The sequence below is a fragment of the Callithrix jacchus genome, chromosome 21 (genome assembly GCF_049354715.1).
Source record: "Callithrix jacchus isolate 240 chromosome 21, calJac240_pri, whole genome shotgun sequence".
Lineage (NCBI taxonomy): Eukaryota > Metazoa > Chordata > Mammalia > Primates > Cebidae > Callithrix > Callithrix jacchus.
The window spans coordinates 48,372,496-48,389,880 of NC_133522.1; the positions used below are offsets into that span (position 1 = coordinate 48,372,496).

Genomic DNA, 17,385 nt, shown 5'->3' on the forward strand with positions numbered 1-17,385 from the left:
AAACCAAAAGTTGGTGGCATTTCTGCCACCTTTGCCAAAATAACAGGATTACGAGGAAATACCATGAACAACTATATGCCAACAAATTAGAAAACTCAGAATAAATGGAAAAATTCACAGAAGGACAGAAACGACCAAAACTGACTTGAGAGAGAGGAAATCTTCATCGATCTAAAACAAGTAAAGAAATTGAACTGTTAATTTTAAAAATTCACTCAAAGAAAAGCCCAGGACCTGATGGCTTGGCTCGTAAATTCTGCCAAACATTGAAAGAAGAGTGAATACTAATTACTCACAAACCCTTCCAAAAAATAAAAGTGGGGGGAAACTTCCTAATTCATTCTATGAGGTATTATTGTAATAACAAAGGAAGCCAACCTAGGAAAGCTGTCCACCAGCGTCTTTTGTGAGTGTAGATGGGAAACGCAATGCCAGCAACCTGAACTTAGCCACCTACAAAAGGATTATGTACATGATCAGATGGGATTTCTCCCAGGAATACACAGTTGGCTTAACAGGTAATGTTACTGCAATATCCATATGAATGGATAAAGGACAAAAGCTAATGATCCTCTGGGCTGATGAGCAAACCCCACGCCTCCCTTAGAGAGGGCTTTTCTCCTTCAGAAGCGATGAGCTGGCTGAGGGCGGGCCGCTGTCCTCCCTGTGAAGGGAAACACTGGTGTGTGCCTTTTCATTTCAAAACCGTGGGAACAATCTCAAAGCCATTAAGAAAAGTTAAGTCGCCTTAATGGGTATTTTTACATTTGGTTACACCTCTGTCTTGGGTCTTTCTTCAAGAGAGGGTTTTATTTTCACATTCTGTTATCCGAGAGTCTGCAGTGTTGAGCTCAACCATTATTCTGTTGATCAGTTCTCTTATGTTCTCTTGGTGGCCTTTTCGGGAAGTCAGTAAGGTCCTTGCTACAGTGAGTAAGGTTTAATTCTAGCTGTTGAGTCAGTGTTGCTCTCATGAAGCTTTTCTCCTCCCAGCACTCAAAAGCCTATGAGAATGGTACAAACAGACTGAGACTCCAGAAGCAAAGCTTGAAGAGCGAAAAGAACAGGCCCCTGGTAAGTCGCACATAACTTCCACTTCCTAGAACGTGGGAGCTGCAGGAAAAGTCCTTTGACCACGTCGGCTCTCCGTTCCTCTGCCTAAGTGACATGTGTCACAAACATCCAGATCTTTATTTTTTTAATTTTTTTTTATTTATTTATTGAGACGGAGTTTCGCTCTTGTTACCCAGGCTGGAGTGCAATGGCGCGATCTCGGCTCACCGCAACCTCCGCCTCCTGGGTTCAGGCAATTCTCCTGCCTCAGCCTCCTGAGTAGCTGGGATTACAGGCACGTGCCACCATGCCCAGCTAATTTTTGTGTTTTTAGTAGAGACGGGGTTTCACCATGTTGACCAGGATGGTCTCGATTTCTTGACCTCGTGATCCACCCGCCTCGGCCTCCCAAAGTGCTGGGATTACAGGCGTGAGCCACCACGTCCAGATCTTTAAAAAACTGGGTCTCATTGAATTGACGTCTCTGAGGATCCTTCTGATTGGCTGTGGCTCAAGAACTGTTGGGCCCACTAAACACGGCATGAGCACGGATTGGGTGCTTGAAGGCTGAGTGCTACTCCACCGTGCACTGTGCATGCCAAGTGGGAGTCCGCAAATGTCTCTGGGATGGCCTTTCCTAAAGCGTAGCTGCAGACAGCATCAGGTTGCGGGCGAGCTTAGCATTTTTAGATAGAGCGGTCGTTATTCCACCCCTGCCCATGTGCGTCTGCCTGTATTTGGTGGGGGTGTGTGTTTTCGTAGAGGGAGCCCTTTTCTCTTGGAAAGTGTTAGCCATGAGTGGAGTACCCTGGCCACAGAATCCCCCAGACCCACAGGAGCTGCACGGATCCCATATGGGACTCTGAGGACACAGACTGGAAATAGCTTATTTGGAGGCAGAGGTGCCTCTTGGCCTCCAGCCTTGCGTCACGTCCCCCCAGTTTCTCCTTGTTTGCTGTATAAGGAGGAGGCAGCAGCGGCCCCCCTGCTGGTTTTGGAAAACCAGCTTCTTGGCCTCACACTTTCTCTCCCATCTCCAGGAGCAAACGACTGGGACTCCGTGGCTGCGAGCCCTGTCTGAGATGAGCAGGTGTGAGCATAGGGCCTGTTCTCAGCAAAAACAGCCTTCTGTCTGTCTAGGGGGCTCCTTGGGGCTTAGGTCAGGAGCAGAGGCTCTGTGTCTGTGGCTTTAAACCAGCCCAGCAAGTGGACCGTGATGCACTTTACAAATCCTGGAAGGGCCGTGGGTGGCTCTTGGGCATCTGGGTCCACCTGAGTCCAGGTGGTCTTCCGTGTGGACCTGCAGTCCCTTCTCCCTGGGTCGGAGGGTGCACCTCTCCTGGCTAAGTGGACTCTTTCCACATGACGTTCCTCCAGCTGCATCTCACCCACTGCTTAGCCTGTTTGCCGCATAACAGCCTGTGAAGTCCTGTAGCCCTCAGCTTGCTATGAGTGGAACTCACCTGGGGCTGCCCCACAGACTGCTTCAGCAGGGCTTGGGGCCTTTGGGACTCCTCAAAGCCCCCCAGGAGATTCCAGTGGTTAGCCACAGTAGAGCATGACTGACTTAGTTTCCTAAACTGGATGATCAGCACGATTTATGAGAGAAAAGTTGATTCCCAAACTCAGGTCGCCATTCTTTGCTTCCACGTGCCGAGAATGAATTCTCATCGGGAGGATGTGAGGCATTTGCACTGGGGCCTGTCATCTTCACTCCAGAGCACCTGACAGTGGCTGCCTGTGAATATCATCATCAGACACCCGCTCTCCATGCTGGAGTCCTAGCCGTGAGCCGGGCTTCCTGGGGGACATGGCTGCTGGACTGCCTCCGAGGCCACACACTGGGTGCCCAGCACCCACACTGGGCTGCACACGGTACAGTCTGCCACCCGGTTTCCAAATTTCTGTTTCCCACTGGAAGAGAATTCTAAATATCAAGGGGCAGGGGAATGTGAAATACATTACCATTTCCTTTTTTTTTTTTTTTTTGAGGTAGAGTCATGCTTCGTTGCCCAGCCTGGAGTACAGTGGCACGATCTCGGCTCACTGCAACCTCCACCTCCCAGGTTCAAGCAATTCTCCTGTCTCAGTCTCCCAAGTAGCTGGAACTACAGGCACCTGCCACCACACCTGGCTAATTTTTGCATTTTTAGTAGAGATGGGGTTTCACCTTGTTGGCCAGGCTGGTCTCAAACTCCTGACCTCAGGTGATCCACTGCCTCAGCTTCCCAAGGTGCTAGGATTACAGGCATGAGCCACTGTGCCCAGCCTCTTTTTCTTTTTTTATTAAATGGAACTACATTTTTAGTCCAACTTATAACAGGTTATAGTGGGATAAACACAGCAAAGCCTGTTCGATTTTGTGCAAGGTCTGAGATACATAGAAGTACTTCTTTGTAAGACCTTGAACTTCATAGTTTATTCACGAAGAATATTTTTATTTTATTTTAATTCTTTTTTGAGACAGAGTCTTGCCCAATCGCCCAGGCTGAAATACAGCAGCTCAATCACCGTTCACCGCAGCCTCAGCCTCCTGGGTTCAAGTGACCCTCCTGCCTCAGCCTCCAGTGCAGCTACGACTAGAAACACATACCACCACATTCAACTAGTTTTTCCCCCAGAGATGCAGTCGCCCTGTGTGGCCCAGGCTAGGCTTATTTTTATGTTATCCTTGCTGTGACTTGGAAATCCCACTCGAGGTTGGGGATCAGTCTTCTTTGCTTCAATGAGTGTGCGCTTTGTCCTTTAGGAATGTCTAGAATGTTAGAATTCATAAATATCAGAATAGATGTATTTTAAAATAATGTTGCTGTAATTTTAAAATCATGTTTTATCTGGCCATTGTGAACTCCTAGAATATACAGGATCATGTAGAGAATTTCTTGTTAGCATTTCCATAAAAATTACACGTAATTCTAGCACTCAGTGGCAGCCATTGTTGGCTTAGATTTTAGCTTCTTTCTTTCTGGAAATAGACCCTGCAGTTGCCCAGTTATAGATGTAGATATTTAAACCTTCTTTGCGGTTATAATGGCGTGGTTTTGAATGATGTGTTATTTAATGTGTCATAAGCATTTTCATATGTCATTAAAATCTCCCAAACTATCCCAGCACTTTGGGAGGCCGAGGCGGGTGGATCACGAGGTCAAGAGATCGAGACCATCCTGGTCAACATGGTGAAACCCCGTCTCTACTAAAAATACAAACAAATTAGCTGGGCATGGTGGCGCGTGCCTGTAATCCCAGCTACTCAGGAGGCTGAGGCAGGAGAATTGCCTGAACCCACGAGGCGGAGGTTGCGGTGAGCCGAGATCGCGCCATTGCACTCCAGCCTGGGTAACAAGAGCGAAACTCCGTCTGAAAAAAAAAATTCCCAAACATTTTTTATAACAAGGTAGGTCATTTATATGGATGTATTTTAATTTTCTAATTTTTCTCAATGATGATGTGACATCTATTTTGCTTTATACGTATTTTTTTCACTTTTCAACTTATTTTTTGCAAATAAGAGTCCTAGAATTTCTGGATCAGAAGATCTGTGTACCCAGCCGTTCATGAAAATGCATGAATGCTAATCATTCTAACGCAGTGGCCAGGTGGGAACGTCACCCTGATGTCTTCAAGGCAGTGGGAGAGAGCCGCCAGCACCCTCGCCGTTGGGAAGCCCGGACCCACTTCACCCAGACTGCCCGGCTGGTAACACCTTTCCTTTTGTTCCCAATGGGTTTGCCTCCAGGACCCAGAGATGCAGTGCTTGCTACTGTCAGACGGGAAGGGCTCCGTCCATCCAAACCACATGCTCATTCTCCCCGGGGACAGCGGGAGTGGCACCGCTGCCATCAGCTTCACAGGCGCCCTGAAAATTCCAGTAAGTAAATGTGTGCAGGAGGAGTTTCAGAGGGGCTGCTGCTGTGCCGGCTGCGAGAAGTCTGGTCGGTTGATGATTAAAGAAGAAATCTCTGGCTGTACAACCCGGGGGTTGGGATCCGTAGCAGAAGCCAGACGCTGCACACTTCAGGAATGAGTATGTCCGTAGTGTAGAACCCGGGGGTTGGGATCCGTAGCAGAAGCCAGACGCTGCACACTTCAGGAATGAGTATGTCCGCAGTGTAGAACCCGGGGGTTGGGATCCGTAGCAGAAGCCAGATGCTGCACACTTCAGGAATGAGTATGTCCGCAGTGTAGAACCCGGGGGTTGGAATCTGTAGCAGAAGCCAGACGCTGCACACTTCAGGAATGAGTATGTCCGCAGTGGTGTTTGGTTTGCCTCATACCGTGTTGAAATTTTTTTGAAATTCGTTTTCTCCATTTAGAAATTTAGAAAGTTCATAGGCAAATGGGGCTCCCTGTCCTCACTTGAAAAACTGAAAGCCTGGCACCATGGGGCCTGCCCCTATGTGACAGAGGTTGGGGACCTGTAGCCCGGCCCCTCCCCGGTGCACTTGCCCTCCCACATGCCTTGAGCATGAGCCCAGGGGGATGTTGTCACTGAATGCCATACCATGGCCTTCACCAGCCCGGCTCAATTCTCTTTCCCTTTAAAGTGTCTTCAGCCTGGGCACAGTAGCTCATGCCTGTGATCCCAGCCCTTTGGGAGGCTGAGGCAGGCCGATCACCTGAGGTCAGGAGTTCAAAACCAGCCTGGCCAACATGGCAAAACCCCATCGCTACTAAATATACAAAAATTAGCCAGGCATGATGGTGTATACCTGTAATCCCAGCTACTCGAGAGGCTGAGGCAGGAGAATCACTTGAACCAGGGTGGCAGAGGTTGCGATGAGCCAGGCTCGTGCCACTACACTCCAGCCTGGGCGACAGAGTAATACTGCATCTCAAAAAAAAAAGTGCCTTCTGTGCCACAACCCATGGTCTGATTGCCCGTGCGTGTGAGCAGAGGTTGCCAGGAGCTGGGGGCGGTGAGACCGAGGGAAGAATCAGCAAACAGGCGGGAGAAGCCCTGGGGTCCTCAGTATCCGGACCGCGCTGCTTTGGCTGCTGGTCCTTGGTATTGCTGGCCTTGCCTTCAGACTAGAAGGGTGCCACCGTGCCCCTGGGGGGTAATCAGTATTGGGAAGAGGTGACTTGGAGCAGATGAGCAGGAGGAGTGCCGTGGGAAGAGGTGACTTGGAGCAGATGAGCAGGAGGGTGCCGTGGGAAGAGGTGACTTGGAGCAGATGAGCAGGAGGAGTGCCGTGGGAAGAGGTGACTTGGAGCAGATGAGCAGGAGGGTGCCGTGGGAAGAGGTGACTTGGAGCAGATGAGCAGGAGGAGTGCCGTGGGAAGAGGTGACTTGGAGCAGATGAGCAGGAGGAGTGCCGTGGGAAGAGGTGACTTGGAGCAGATGAGCAGGAGGGTGCCGTGGGAAGAGGTGACTTGGAGCAGATGAGCAGGAGGAGTGCCGTGGGAAGAGGTGACTTGGAGCAGATGAGCAGGAGGGTGCCGTGGGAAGAGGTGACTTGGAGCAGATGAGCAGGAGGGTGCCGTGGGAAGAGGTGGCTTGGAGCAGATGAGCAGGAGGGTGCCGTGGGAAGAGGTGGCTTGGAGCAGATGAGCAGGAGGGTGCCGTGGGAAGAGGTGACTTGGAGCAGATGAGCAGGAGGAGTGCCGTGGGGAGAGGTGACTTGGAGCAGATGAGCAGGAGGAGTGCTGTGGGGAGAGGTGACTTGGAGCAGATGAGCAGGAGGAGTGCCGTGGGGAGAGGTGACTTGGAGCAGATGAGCAGGAGGGTGCCGTGGAGAGATTTCTTGCTGCTTTCACTCTTCTTTCTATTACATTCATGGACTCCCTCAGCAGAGAATCTAAGGAGCCACGCGCAGGGTGTGGAGAAGCTGTGCTCTTCCGATGGGAACAGAGAGCTGAGAGCAGGGGCCTGTGCGGGGGAGATCAGACCCTGCTGAGTGGGCCAGGCGGGCTGTCCAGGGCGGGCTGTCCACACCGTGCCCTCCGGCACTCACAGCCAGAGCTCCAGGGAGCAGACACAGCTCTCGCTTGCTGACGTGACCTAGAGAAAGGCAGAGGGTCAGGGGCCCAGGCCCGAGGCCCCTCAGCAGGTCAGGGCTGGAAGCATAAGCGGTGCAACCCAGATTTCAAAATCACATCACAGAAATTAAAGACTGGGGAGAACCTCGGCTTCAGAACAGAATTTATTCCAGTGCCCAGGAGGAGCTGGGTCTGCAGAGTCAGGGCCTGGAGCCAGTGTTCAGCCGAAGGAGAACCCGCAACCCAGGCCTGGTCACCAGCTCCCGGGGAAAGGGCTGTGCATGCCGGCCTGTGGGAGCTGCTGGGTTCACGTAAAAAGATTTGTTCTTAATTGTGTCCTTCATAACAACTAGTACCCTTTTCTGCTGTTCCTTCCTCTGTAGCTACCCCCAAATACTTGTGCTAAAAGCAGAGTGCACGCTTGTTATAGAAATACAGGTTTTTATACAGTGGCATTGTAGACAGTAGGAGCTTCAGAGGCCCGGCTCACGCCTCCCCTGCCACCACCAAGCTGGGTGTCCCAGGCAGGTGTGGTACCCTGAGCCTCCATGTCCTCGTCTGTCACATGGCTCCATCTCTGGTGTGATACGGTATGTTGCTCTGTGGATGAAGTGGGGTCAGTTAATGACGACTAAGCACAGTGCCAGGCCCGTGAAGGGCACACGGTGAATCACACGGACACAGCCTCATCAACTGTGAAGACGTCAGCTCTGAGCTGGCAAAGTGGAGAGCTGGGTTCTTCCAGTGCCATTTGACTGATTTTCATGTGCACAGGCAGCTGGGGAGTGGAGTGGGGGGTTCAGCGCCACAGCGTTACTAGATTTCTCACTCCGAATTTTCAGTGGCATCTGGAATTATCTCACGAGTGCCACTTCTTTCTAAAAGTTGACATAAAAGAAGACACAGGCACTTTACGGAACCCAGCGCCCGAATTCATCGCTCGCAGCACGGCCTCTTTCGCTTCTGGGTGTTCCCGGATGCAGACGGGCGTGTTGTGTTCGCAGGCGGGATTCGGTGGCCTGTGTGCCCGACAGGATGGTCGGAATTGTTTGATCTGTATGTCTCCCGGCGGCTTTATCATTACGATGGTTTCGGCTCCAAAGAAGAAGAAGGAGCCATTTAATACTCAGTCCGCTGCGCCTGGTTATACGAGGACCCCTTTAATTGGCAAGTTTTCCGGGCAACGTAGTGTGAAAATCAAACCCTGCATGTTTTTATTGACTCTACTCTGATGTAAACACGCTGGGTTTCCATCCTGAAAGGTAGTCTCCATTTCGAAATTCAGAGATGTCATAGATAAATAGGGCTTCCTGTCTTCACGTGAAAGCAGAAAATCTGGCCTCAGTGTGCCTGCCCCCGACGCCACAGCGGTGGAGGAGCTGCCGCCGTGCCCCCTCCCCGGTGCCCGGGCTGGGCTGAGCACTGTTCTGCGTCCTCACTACCCCACGCAGTGGTGCAGCACCCTCCCCATATGTGTCTGGAGGTGCCAAAGCCAGACCAGAGCCAGGCTGCTTCATGGGAGCGAAGTTGTATATAACTGTTGTATATTTACACGCACCTGCCGACTGCACGTTTGGAGGAGGCGCCCGACCGCTCTCTCTTTCAGGGCGTGGTCGAGTTCTCGCTGTGCCTGCTGTTCGCCAAGTTGGTCAGCTATACCTTCCTCTTCTGGCTGCCACTGTACATCACGAATGTGGGTGAGTACACGTTGCTAGAACACGTTAAGTTCTGCACAGCGACTGGGGCCGAACTGTCTTCTGTCTGCTGGTTTTAGCGTCTTAGAAATAAGGCCGCGAATGGTGCTTTGAGAGGTGCACTTTTCACACTTCTGAATCAAACAATATGATGAAACACGGGCAAAAAAGAATTGAGACGTGCAAGTTGTGTTGCCATAATGGTGGCCTTTGTGGGGCTTAAAGGTTGACATGTTGTATCCCAGCTGCGGCCACCAGTTCCGTGGGGTACTTCCTGTTCTGAGAGGTGAGTACCCGGGAGGGAAGTTGAGGAAGCGGTGAGGGGACCGTCCCCCAGCCTAGCAGGGGCAGGGCCTGCCCTGTGCCAGTGAGTGGGGAGGCAGCCAGGCGTGCCCTCAGATCCTGAGGCTCCTTTCTTCCCCTGTGATTGCAAAAGGGGTAACATTTTCAAGACTTGTTCTGAGGCAGGTGCATTTAAATGTGGGCCACATTGAACTTTGACTCATAGCAGCCAGTGAGCAGAAGCAAGGCCTCTGGGGACCTGATAATCTCACCTGGGAAAGGCTTCTGGGAAATAGGGAGGTTCTAATTTTAGGGAGGTTCTAATCCTAGGGAGGGTCTAACCTTAGGGTCTAACCCTGAGCCTCCATGTCCTTGTTTGACTGATTTTCAACCTTAGAGAGGTTCCAACCTTAGGGAGGGTCTAACCTTAGGGAGGTTCTAACCTTAGGGAGGGGCTAACCTTAGGGAGGTTCTAACCTTAGGGAGGTTCTAACCTTAGGGAGGGGCTAACCTTAGGGAGGTTCTAACCTTAGGGAGGTTCTAACCTTAGGGAGGGGCTAACCTTAGGGAGGTTCTAACCTTAGGGAGGGTCTAACCTTAGGGAGGTTCTAACCTTAGGGAGGGTCTAACCTTAGGGAGGGTCTAATCTTAGGAGGGTCTAATCTTAGGAGGGCTGACACTTTGCTTTATGTGGTGGTGCTTCCTCCCATGGTGGCTGCAGCTATGGATTATTAGAAAACATGCTGGCGAAATAGTAACATGCCCCACCATGTCATGTGTGACCACAGGACAGACAAGAGGGGATGAACAGTGCTTAAGGGAAGGGGCCATTGAGTGGGGTAACCGGAACCCTGGCTGAGAGGAAGTGGGGATGGTCCAGGAGCACATGGAGGGCTGTTAGCCCAGGGAGCAGGGAGAGCAAGAGGAAGGAGAAGACACCAGGCCATCAGGGAGGGGCAGGCTCGGGCAATGTCTCAAAGAGGGGGCCTTTGAGAGTGGGGGAGGCTGAGGGGTGCAGACCAGCTATTCTGGGAATGCAGATCTCACCAGAGGAGAATGCTGGGATCATGAGGCTGCAGGCTGAATACCTGGGAGGGAAGTTGAGGAGGCGGTGAGGGGACCGTCTCCCAGCCTAGCAGGGGCAGGGCCTGCCCTGTGCCAGTGAGTGGGGAGGCAGCCAGGCGTGCCCTCAGATCCTGAGGCTCCTTCCCTGCCTCGTGACCCCCAACTTACTTTGGCCTGTGAGCCGCACTCAGCCTTCTTCCTTTCTTCCCCCTGTGATTGCAAAAGGGGTAACATTTTTAAGACTTGAGTCTTGAATTGCTGGACTTTCAGTCTGTTTGAAAAAAGCAAAGTTTCCTGTCCATGTCATTGAGGATTCAGAAAGGCTGGGTTTGACCAGCAGCTGGAGATGCTGCCCGGTCTCTTCTCACGCCACGGCCAGCTCAGTCCACCTAATAGCCCAGAACTTGTACAAAATCTAGTGGAGGGCGCCCTGAGCTGGTGCTGGGAGGCCTCTGTGTCCTCATCTGCAGGACAAGAGGGCTGTGGCCCCCTGCAGCTCTAAAGCCACGTGTGACAGGAGGCTGGAGCATCCAGGTGCCCTCCACACGCCTCTTAGGTCACGTGTTGATCTAACTTCATGGTAGAGGGGCCCTGGGGGGGCCTCTGAACCAAAGGTGGGATAATTCAGCTGAGCAGGGGAAACCCTCGGTGTTTGGTTAAAAGTGTTTTCATCCTTTCTGTGTTACTAGTTTTCTAAATCCGAGTTAACTACTAATTGCTCCTTGGTATAAATCAAGCGTGTGGAACCAGAGTCCCCGGCGTGGGTCCTGTTCTGCATGGTGTGTCACTGTAATGCTTGGAGGAGGTCTTCATTGTTTCACACTCCGCTGTCATTTTCATAGATCACCTTGATGCCAAAAAAGCGGGGGAGCTCTCCACCCTGTTCGACGTGGGCGGGATCTTTGGTGAGTTGGTGAAGATGTGCTCTGCTGCCACAAGAACTTCACCAGGTGCATGATCTCTGAGTTGATTCACTGCTCAGAGGGAACGGGGTTCCCCAAGTCTCGTATCCCCTGAGTGGGCCCAGCCCCAGAGGGTCAGGCCGTCACCTGTGGGTGGGGGGGGCTCTTGTGGTCTCCCCCCTCCTCGGGGCCCTGACTCTGCTCTTAAACAGCTTCCCTTAGAAACAGCAGCCAGCTGGGCTCAGGGCTCATGCCTGTAATCCCAGCCCTGTGGGAGGCCGAGGCAGGAGGATCGCTTGAGCTCTTCTTTTTATGAAAACCAGCCTGGGCAACGTAACAAGACCCCTCTCTACAAAAAAAAAAAAAAAAAAAAAAAACCCATAGCTGGGCATGGTGGCTCAAGCCTGTGGTTCCAGCTGCTTGGGAGGCTGGGATGAGAGAACAGCATGAGCCTGGGAGGCTGAGGCTGCAGTGAGTCACAATTGTGGCACTGCACTCCAGCCTGGGTGACAGACTGAGACCCCATCTCAAAACTAAAACAAGAAAAGCAGCAGCGTGCCTCCCAGGCAGGTGACAGACTCTCCACCATAGTCCCTCAATAGGCAGAGGGCCTTCAGGGCTGGCCTCAAACCTGAACCCAAGATGCCTCCAAGCCTCTCACATCTGACGGCAACCAGCTGAGGCCTGTGGGGAGGTCAGGCCCGTGAGAAGGCTGCCTGCCATGATGCTTGGAGAGAGGGGCCTGGGAAAGGCGGAGACCGTTCTCCAGTTTCCTGCAGCTCCACTTCCTCGTAGTGTGCTCATGCCCAGTGACGTCATTGTCTGAAGCCTGCCTCTCCGTTGCAGGTGGTGTCCTGGCAGGTGTGATCTCAGACCGACTGGAGAAAAGGGCCTCCACCTGTGGCCTGATGCTGCTGCTCGCTGCCCCCACGGTCAGCCCTGCTGCCTTCTCTGGGCCCCGAGGCCTGCAGACAGTCCCCCACAGTCCTCCCACCAGCCAGTGTCCTCTCCCATCTGCCCGGGCTCCACTTGCCCGACAAGCCCAGCTTCATTCCCACTCATGCCTCCTGTCCCCCAGCCCCTCCCTGGGCACCCTCCCAACATGCGCAGCTGCTGCTGTTTCCGCATGGGCCGTGTGCAGGCTGCTCCTCTCATTGGGGTGCCCCTTGCCCCAGACAAGCTCCTCCCCGACCTCTTAGGCATCGTTGACCCCTCCCGTCCTGATGCATGGTGCATAGTACTTTTCAAGCATTTCACAGCCCCTGGCCTTGGGCGCTGGCAGCCCCTCTGTGCCCCAGTTCCCTCATCTGGAAACGAGGTGTCAGTAGCAGCACCTTGCAGTGGGTTAGAAACAATGCCCCTCATTACTGTTTATCATCGTAACGTTAGAGGTGGCAGGCTCGCCGGTGTACCCCGTACCCCTGTGCACGTGCACCTCTCCACTAGGCCTCTCACTAGCCTCAGAACAAGGCCTGGTTTTCAGCCATCTTGGGGTCCCGGACACGGCCCATCACAGACCCTGAAAGAATGCCAAGTGAAGAAGTGCCTGAGTGGGCCCCTTGCTGCCATCGGGGCGGGCAGCCTGAGAACTCAGCAGTCAAACTCTCAAATGAGGAGCTCAAGAAGGCAGCCCGCAGCCTGACCCTGGGGTTGTGGAGGGAGCACCCTGCAGGATTTCCCCAGGTTGCCTGGAGTGCTTGGTTCAAAGCGCTCGTGGCGGGGACGAGGCTCAGTGCCTGAGACGGGAGGGAGTGTGGCCTTCACTCTTTTTTTAGGGGTTTCCACTCGGGTTGGCTGCCCGAGACTCACCCACCGGGCTCTGAGAAGTAGATTTCCGGGGATCTCGTGCTGCTTGCAGCCGGCGTGGCTTTGACCTGTGTCTCGATGTCCACAGCTCTACATCTTCTCCACCGTCAGCAAGATGGGGCTCGAGGCCACCGTCGGTGAGTACAGAGGCCTTCCTGCCCTTCTTTCACACACGTTTTTGTTCACACAACTGGCAAGGTAGTGAAAATATAAAAGTCGACAGGTGCATTGAGCTGGTTTAGCAGGGGCACATGGTGTGGCTAAAATTGTCCAGTGTCCCTCTTTGAGTGAGGCTATCTGGAGAGGCCGGGGTCTCGTCTCCCCAGCGCGAGGCTTGCCAGTCTGTGGGTTTGAGTGTGAGCCTCGTCTGAGCGCTCAGGGAGAAGCCAGATGTGACCTTGAGGGCAGCCCCTCCTGGCGCCTCCGCGGGGCTGGTGAAGCGGCCGCTGTCTGTGACCCATACCCATGATGGTGAGAGCAACCCAGGCTGGCCCTTGGGCCCCGTCAGCTAGCTGGGAACCTGCTGGTACGACCTGAGCAGGGTCCCACCAGGAGCCGGGGCAAGCGGCCCCCCAGCCACCTCCTCCCAGCTGGCTTCGTCAGCTGCCCTTCCGGGAGCGCCCACACGACCTCAGAGGACTACTTTTAACACCCTGCTGGCAGCGCTGTCCAGTGATGTCCCCAGCACTTAGCAGTGTGCTTTCCGTCCTCACGAGCCAGCAGTGGGGATGTGTGTGTCCCCCTGAATGGTATCCAGAAGGCAGCTTGCCCACAAGAGAGGAGGCGGAATGTCCTGTGACCCCTCAGGCCAGAGGCTTCCTCACCTGAGTGTGAGCCCAGATGCTGGTTTGGGAAAGTGAGCCGAGGAGAGTTTAGGAAGTGACCTGGCCAAAGAGAGGGTGGGGTCCTTAGCTGTGGACAGGGAGAGGAAGGCCTTTTTGCTGCAGACGAAGCGGCAGCCAGCTCAGGCCCAGCATCAGGCCTGTGATCACTCCCTCGAAGCGGCAGCTGCTGCCCCAAGGGCCAAAGAGCCTGAGTCTTAGGGAGGGTGTGGTTCTGTTTAGACCCTCAGTAGACAAGTTTAGAGGAAGCTGCTGCTGCTGCACCCCGCCTTGTGCCCCCCAGGCACCCACCTTGGGCTGCTCTGATGTGGGGCTCTCCGGGGGACCCGCTTCCACTCTCCAACGCTCTGCCTCCCACAGCCATGCTGCTGCTCAGCGGAGCCCTGGTCAGCGGGCCCTACGCGCTCATCACGACCGCAGTCTCCGCCGACCTGGTGAGTACAGCCGGGAGACACCGGCCCTGCGGGCACCCACCTTTCACTGTTCATGACAAGGGTGGTCTCCATTAACATTAGGAAAAGCACATTTTTGGAAGCTCACCTAGGTCATGGTCTCCAGCCTTCCCGCACCTGCCCCCTGCTCATCCTTCTAGAATCATAGGCAGGTTTGCACCAGACTCACCGTTCAGTGCAACCAAAGGCTCCTGGGCACTGTCCTCCTGACTCAGGCACTTTTCACTCCAAGGGGACAGGAGAGGAGTCCTGTCTTAGACGCCCCTGCAGAGAGAGAGGGGCCAGGAAGAGGCGCTGGGGGATTTGGCCCCCCTCATCCAGGTGCCACGCCCTGCCTTGGCCACCTTTGTGTGGGGTGTGTCCTGAAGCTGCCTGGGTGTGCATGGGCGTGCAGATTTGTGTCTGGGCATGGAGAATTCTGGAAGGACCCACAGCAGACCAGTAGCAGTGGTCAGCCTTCATGGTAGAGGCAGAGGGTAGACTTTTACCTAATTTTTGGACTTCAAAAAAAGTAGGTTCTGGGTGACTGTCATGTTGCGCGTGCTTTGCTGTACTTTGTGTACATGTTACACACATACGCAGGCGTGTATATTTTCAAACGCTCGTTCATTTTCATGGTTTTAGGCTTCCAGGCGCTGTTTCCCCGACCTCGTTCCCCTCCTAGTGTCCTCAGTTTGCTTTTCCACAGTTATCTATGTAGCCTTTTCAAAACTGGAGCTCCTGGCGCCTGCTCCCTTGATCTCTCGGGCTCTCCCCTTCTTCCTTCTTCCCCTGGAGTTTGCTGTCGATCAGGTTGGATTTTAGATCCTGCAGAGACATCTGACAGGAGTCCCAGGAAGGCCCTGGCTGTCGAGGAATCCAGCAGACACGTGGACGTGGCTGGGAAGGGGCGCATCACGCATCTTCTTGCCCCTCACGTGGGCTGCTCTGGGGCCTCAGGCAGGAGCAAGACTGTCCTGAACAAATGTTTTTTTTTTATTTGAAGAGAATCCTAAGAGTTCTTGTAACTAGATCCAAGCATTTCTGATGATTTATGACTCTTAAAAACCCTTGAAATTTTAACTCCCCAGGGCAAGCTTGGGGTAGAGTTTAATTTATGGGAAACACCCCACATGTTGAGTTGTTCTGCAGAGCAGTTTCAGTAAATGGTGATACAAAGGCTTACGCTGACTTCTAATGCCTCAGGACAAGCTCCACATCTGCTTTTTTTCTCTTCTAGGGGACTCATAAAAGTCTGAAGGGTAACGCGCACGCCCTCTCCACCGTGACCGCCATCATCGATGGAACTGGCTCTGTAGGTGCGTGGAGAGGTTTAGCGCTGGGAGGTTTGGTGTCTTAGGGGAAATCACATTGGCACATGCACTTGAACAGGTGCCCAGGGTTCCAATGGCATCGATAACATCAAGTGGGCCAGCTTCTCACAATATGAGCAGATGAGCAGGGGACATCAGTGCACGGAGGCAGTTGTGCGTGCCTGGGTGGCTTGAGAGAGACGGGCATGTGACTAGCCACGTGTCTCCACGTTTTCACCCGAGGCAGTGGTTGGCAAACTGTAGCCCATGGGCTAACTCAGGTCCACTGATTATTTATCGCCTTCATCTCAAGAAAGGCAGAATCTTATTATAATTACAGAAAAACCAGTTGGTCCAAAGGCACAGAGTTCTGGGTGTTACCAGCATCCTCAACGGCTTGAAGAGAATTCAGTGGCATAGTCTGGAATTGAAGAAGGTGGCAGAGTAAGCAACCCATCCCACCTGCCTCAGGGAGCTGAGGAACTGGCAAGTGGGAACTGCCCGAGCACCAGGCTCCTCGCCCACGTGCAGCCTGACGCGGCCTTGGCCTTCCCTGAGCCCTTTTGCGGGGAGCACACACCGTGGGCACGGCTGCCAGGGGAAGATCAGGCGCTGCCGCACGGGGTCCTCCCGCAAGGGCACTGAGGGTCCTTCCTACATGTGGGAGGTTCTGGGGGGCTGCCCGGTGTGGCTCTCATAGCTAATCAGGAGGACCTGGGGTGCCAACCTGGCATGTCACCCAACCTGGTGTGTCACTTGCTGCCCAGGGGTCTCAAAGCAGTAAAGTCAAGTGTGTGCTAGACAAAGGTGGCTCAGTAAACGCACGTCAGTCAGAGCCTGGCACTGGAGCCTTCCGACTGGCCGGTGGGGGAAGCTGATGTTGCTCTTGGCTGCCCTTGGCCTCGGTGCCAGCAGGCTGGACACATCACAGCACGTTTCTGGGTGTCCACTGCTGTCCCAGTGAGGCAGAAGTCAAAGCCCTCCCACCTCACGGCTCCCTACTGCTCCTCCGGAGGCCTGGCTGGCCCCTTTGCGGGGTCTTTGCTCTGGCCACACCCCGTGCCTGGGAAGGTCCCCACAGGTGACCTTGTGCCTCACTTCCTCGTGCCATTGAGTCTTTGCTCAAATATCATTCTCTCAGCGAGACTGCCTGGGAACACCCTTCTGAGAACACAGGGTTCTCAGCCTTCTGAGCCAGCCTCCAGGCCCTCCCTGGGTCTGCCCTTCTCTGGAGCACTTCCCATGTCCGCAGTGGATTCAGTGCACTCTTCGGCTTTATCTCCTTTCTCTGCCACTGGCACGGAAGCCCCAGGAGGATGGGATTTGCTTGGTTCTTTGCTGTATCCCAGTGAAATGAATGGGTTGCTGCCAGACAGCCAGAATCGCAGCCGGAGCCCAGGCGGCTGAGTGCACAGTGAGGAGCCCAGCCGGGCAGGACCCAGGCCCCGCTGCCTGGCCCTGGGTGGTGGGAACCTGAGCTCCAGGCTGCTGCTGCCATTTCCAGGACCAGGGTTGCTACTTCATGTGACCCACCGCCTTGTTCTGAGAAGCAGCGGGCAGGCTGGCCATTGCTCAGAAAGCCACATTTTGGCTTTTGCTGTTCACTAAAGTGAGACCAGACCAGCCTCATCTCTGCCCTTAATGCTGCTTCCTTCATTTCACTGGGTCCAGAGGGGCTGTGAGTGTATGGGGCGGAGGGTGGTGCACTGTCACAAAGACGGCGGCCTGCACACGGGACCCCCTCCAATGTTCTTTCCTGGGCATCTCAGTAGAGAGTGGGGGGACTGCAGGGCTGAGCTCAGTTCTGATTGACGTTGTGACTGCACGGCCTTCTCTTGGCCTTGTGCTGCAGTGGCCCGCGGTCTGTGACTCCATCTGAGTTCCCTGGGAAACCCTGCCCTTAAAGCTAATGTTGCGCTCTGCTGGCAATCCTGACTGCTGCTTGAAAGCAGAGGGTCAGAGTAAAAAAAGAGAGGGAAATCATGAACTAGGTGAAAAAGCACATTTTTCTTCATATT

General features: G+C 53.8%; 1 protein-coding gene across 20 annotated transcripts in view; it reads left to right on the forward strand.

The window, feature by feature from the left end:
• SLC37A1 (solute carrier family 37 member 1) overlaps positions 1–17,385 on the forward strand; it is a 91,477-nt gene that overhangs the window by 50,291 nt on the left and 23,801 nt on the right. For 18 of the 20 annotated variants that reach the window (XM_054248918.2, XM_078358784.1, XM_078358788.1 and 15 more), the window contains 8 exons: positions 994–1,074; positions 4,790–4,921; positions 8,639–8,729; positions 10,916–10,978; positions 11,822–11,907; positions 12,870–12,918; positions 13,984–14,057; positions 15,295–15,373. In XM_054248918.2, coding sequence (XP_054104893.2) covers positions 994–1,074; positions 4,790–4,921; positions 8,639–8,729; positions 10,916–10,978; positions 11,822–11,907; positions 12,870–12,918; positions 13,984–14,057; positions 15,295–15,373 — 655 coding nt within the window. The remainder of the gene's footprint in view (positions 1–993; positions 1,075–4,789; positions 4,922–8,638; positions 8,730–10,915; positions 10,979–11,821; positions 11,908–12,869; positions 12,919–13,983; positions 14,058–15,294; positions 15,374–17,385) is intronic. The other 2 variants (XM_054248922.2, XM_078358793.1) reach the window with 1 other exon arrangement.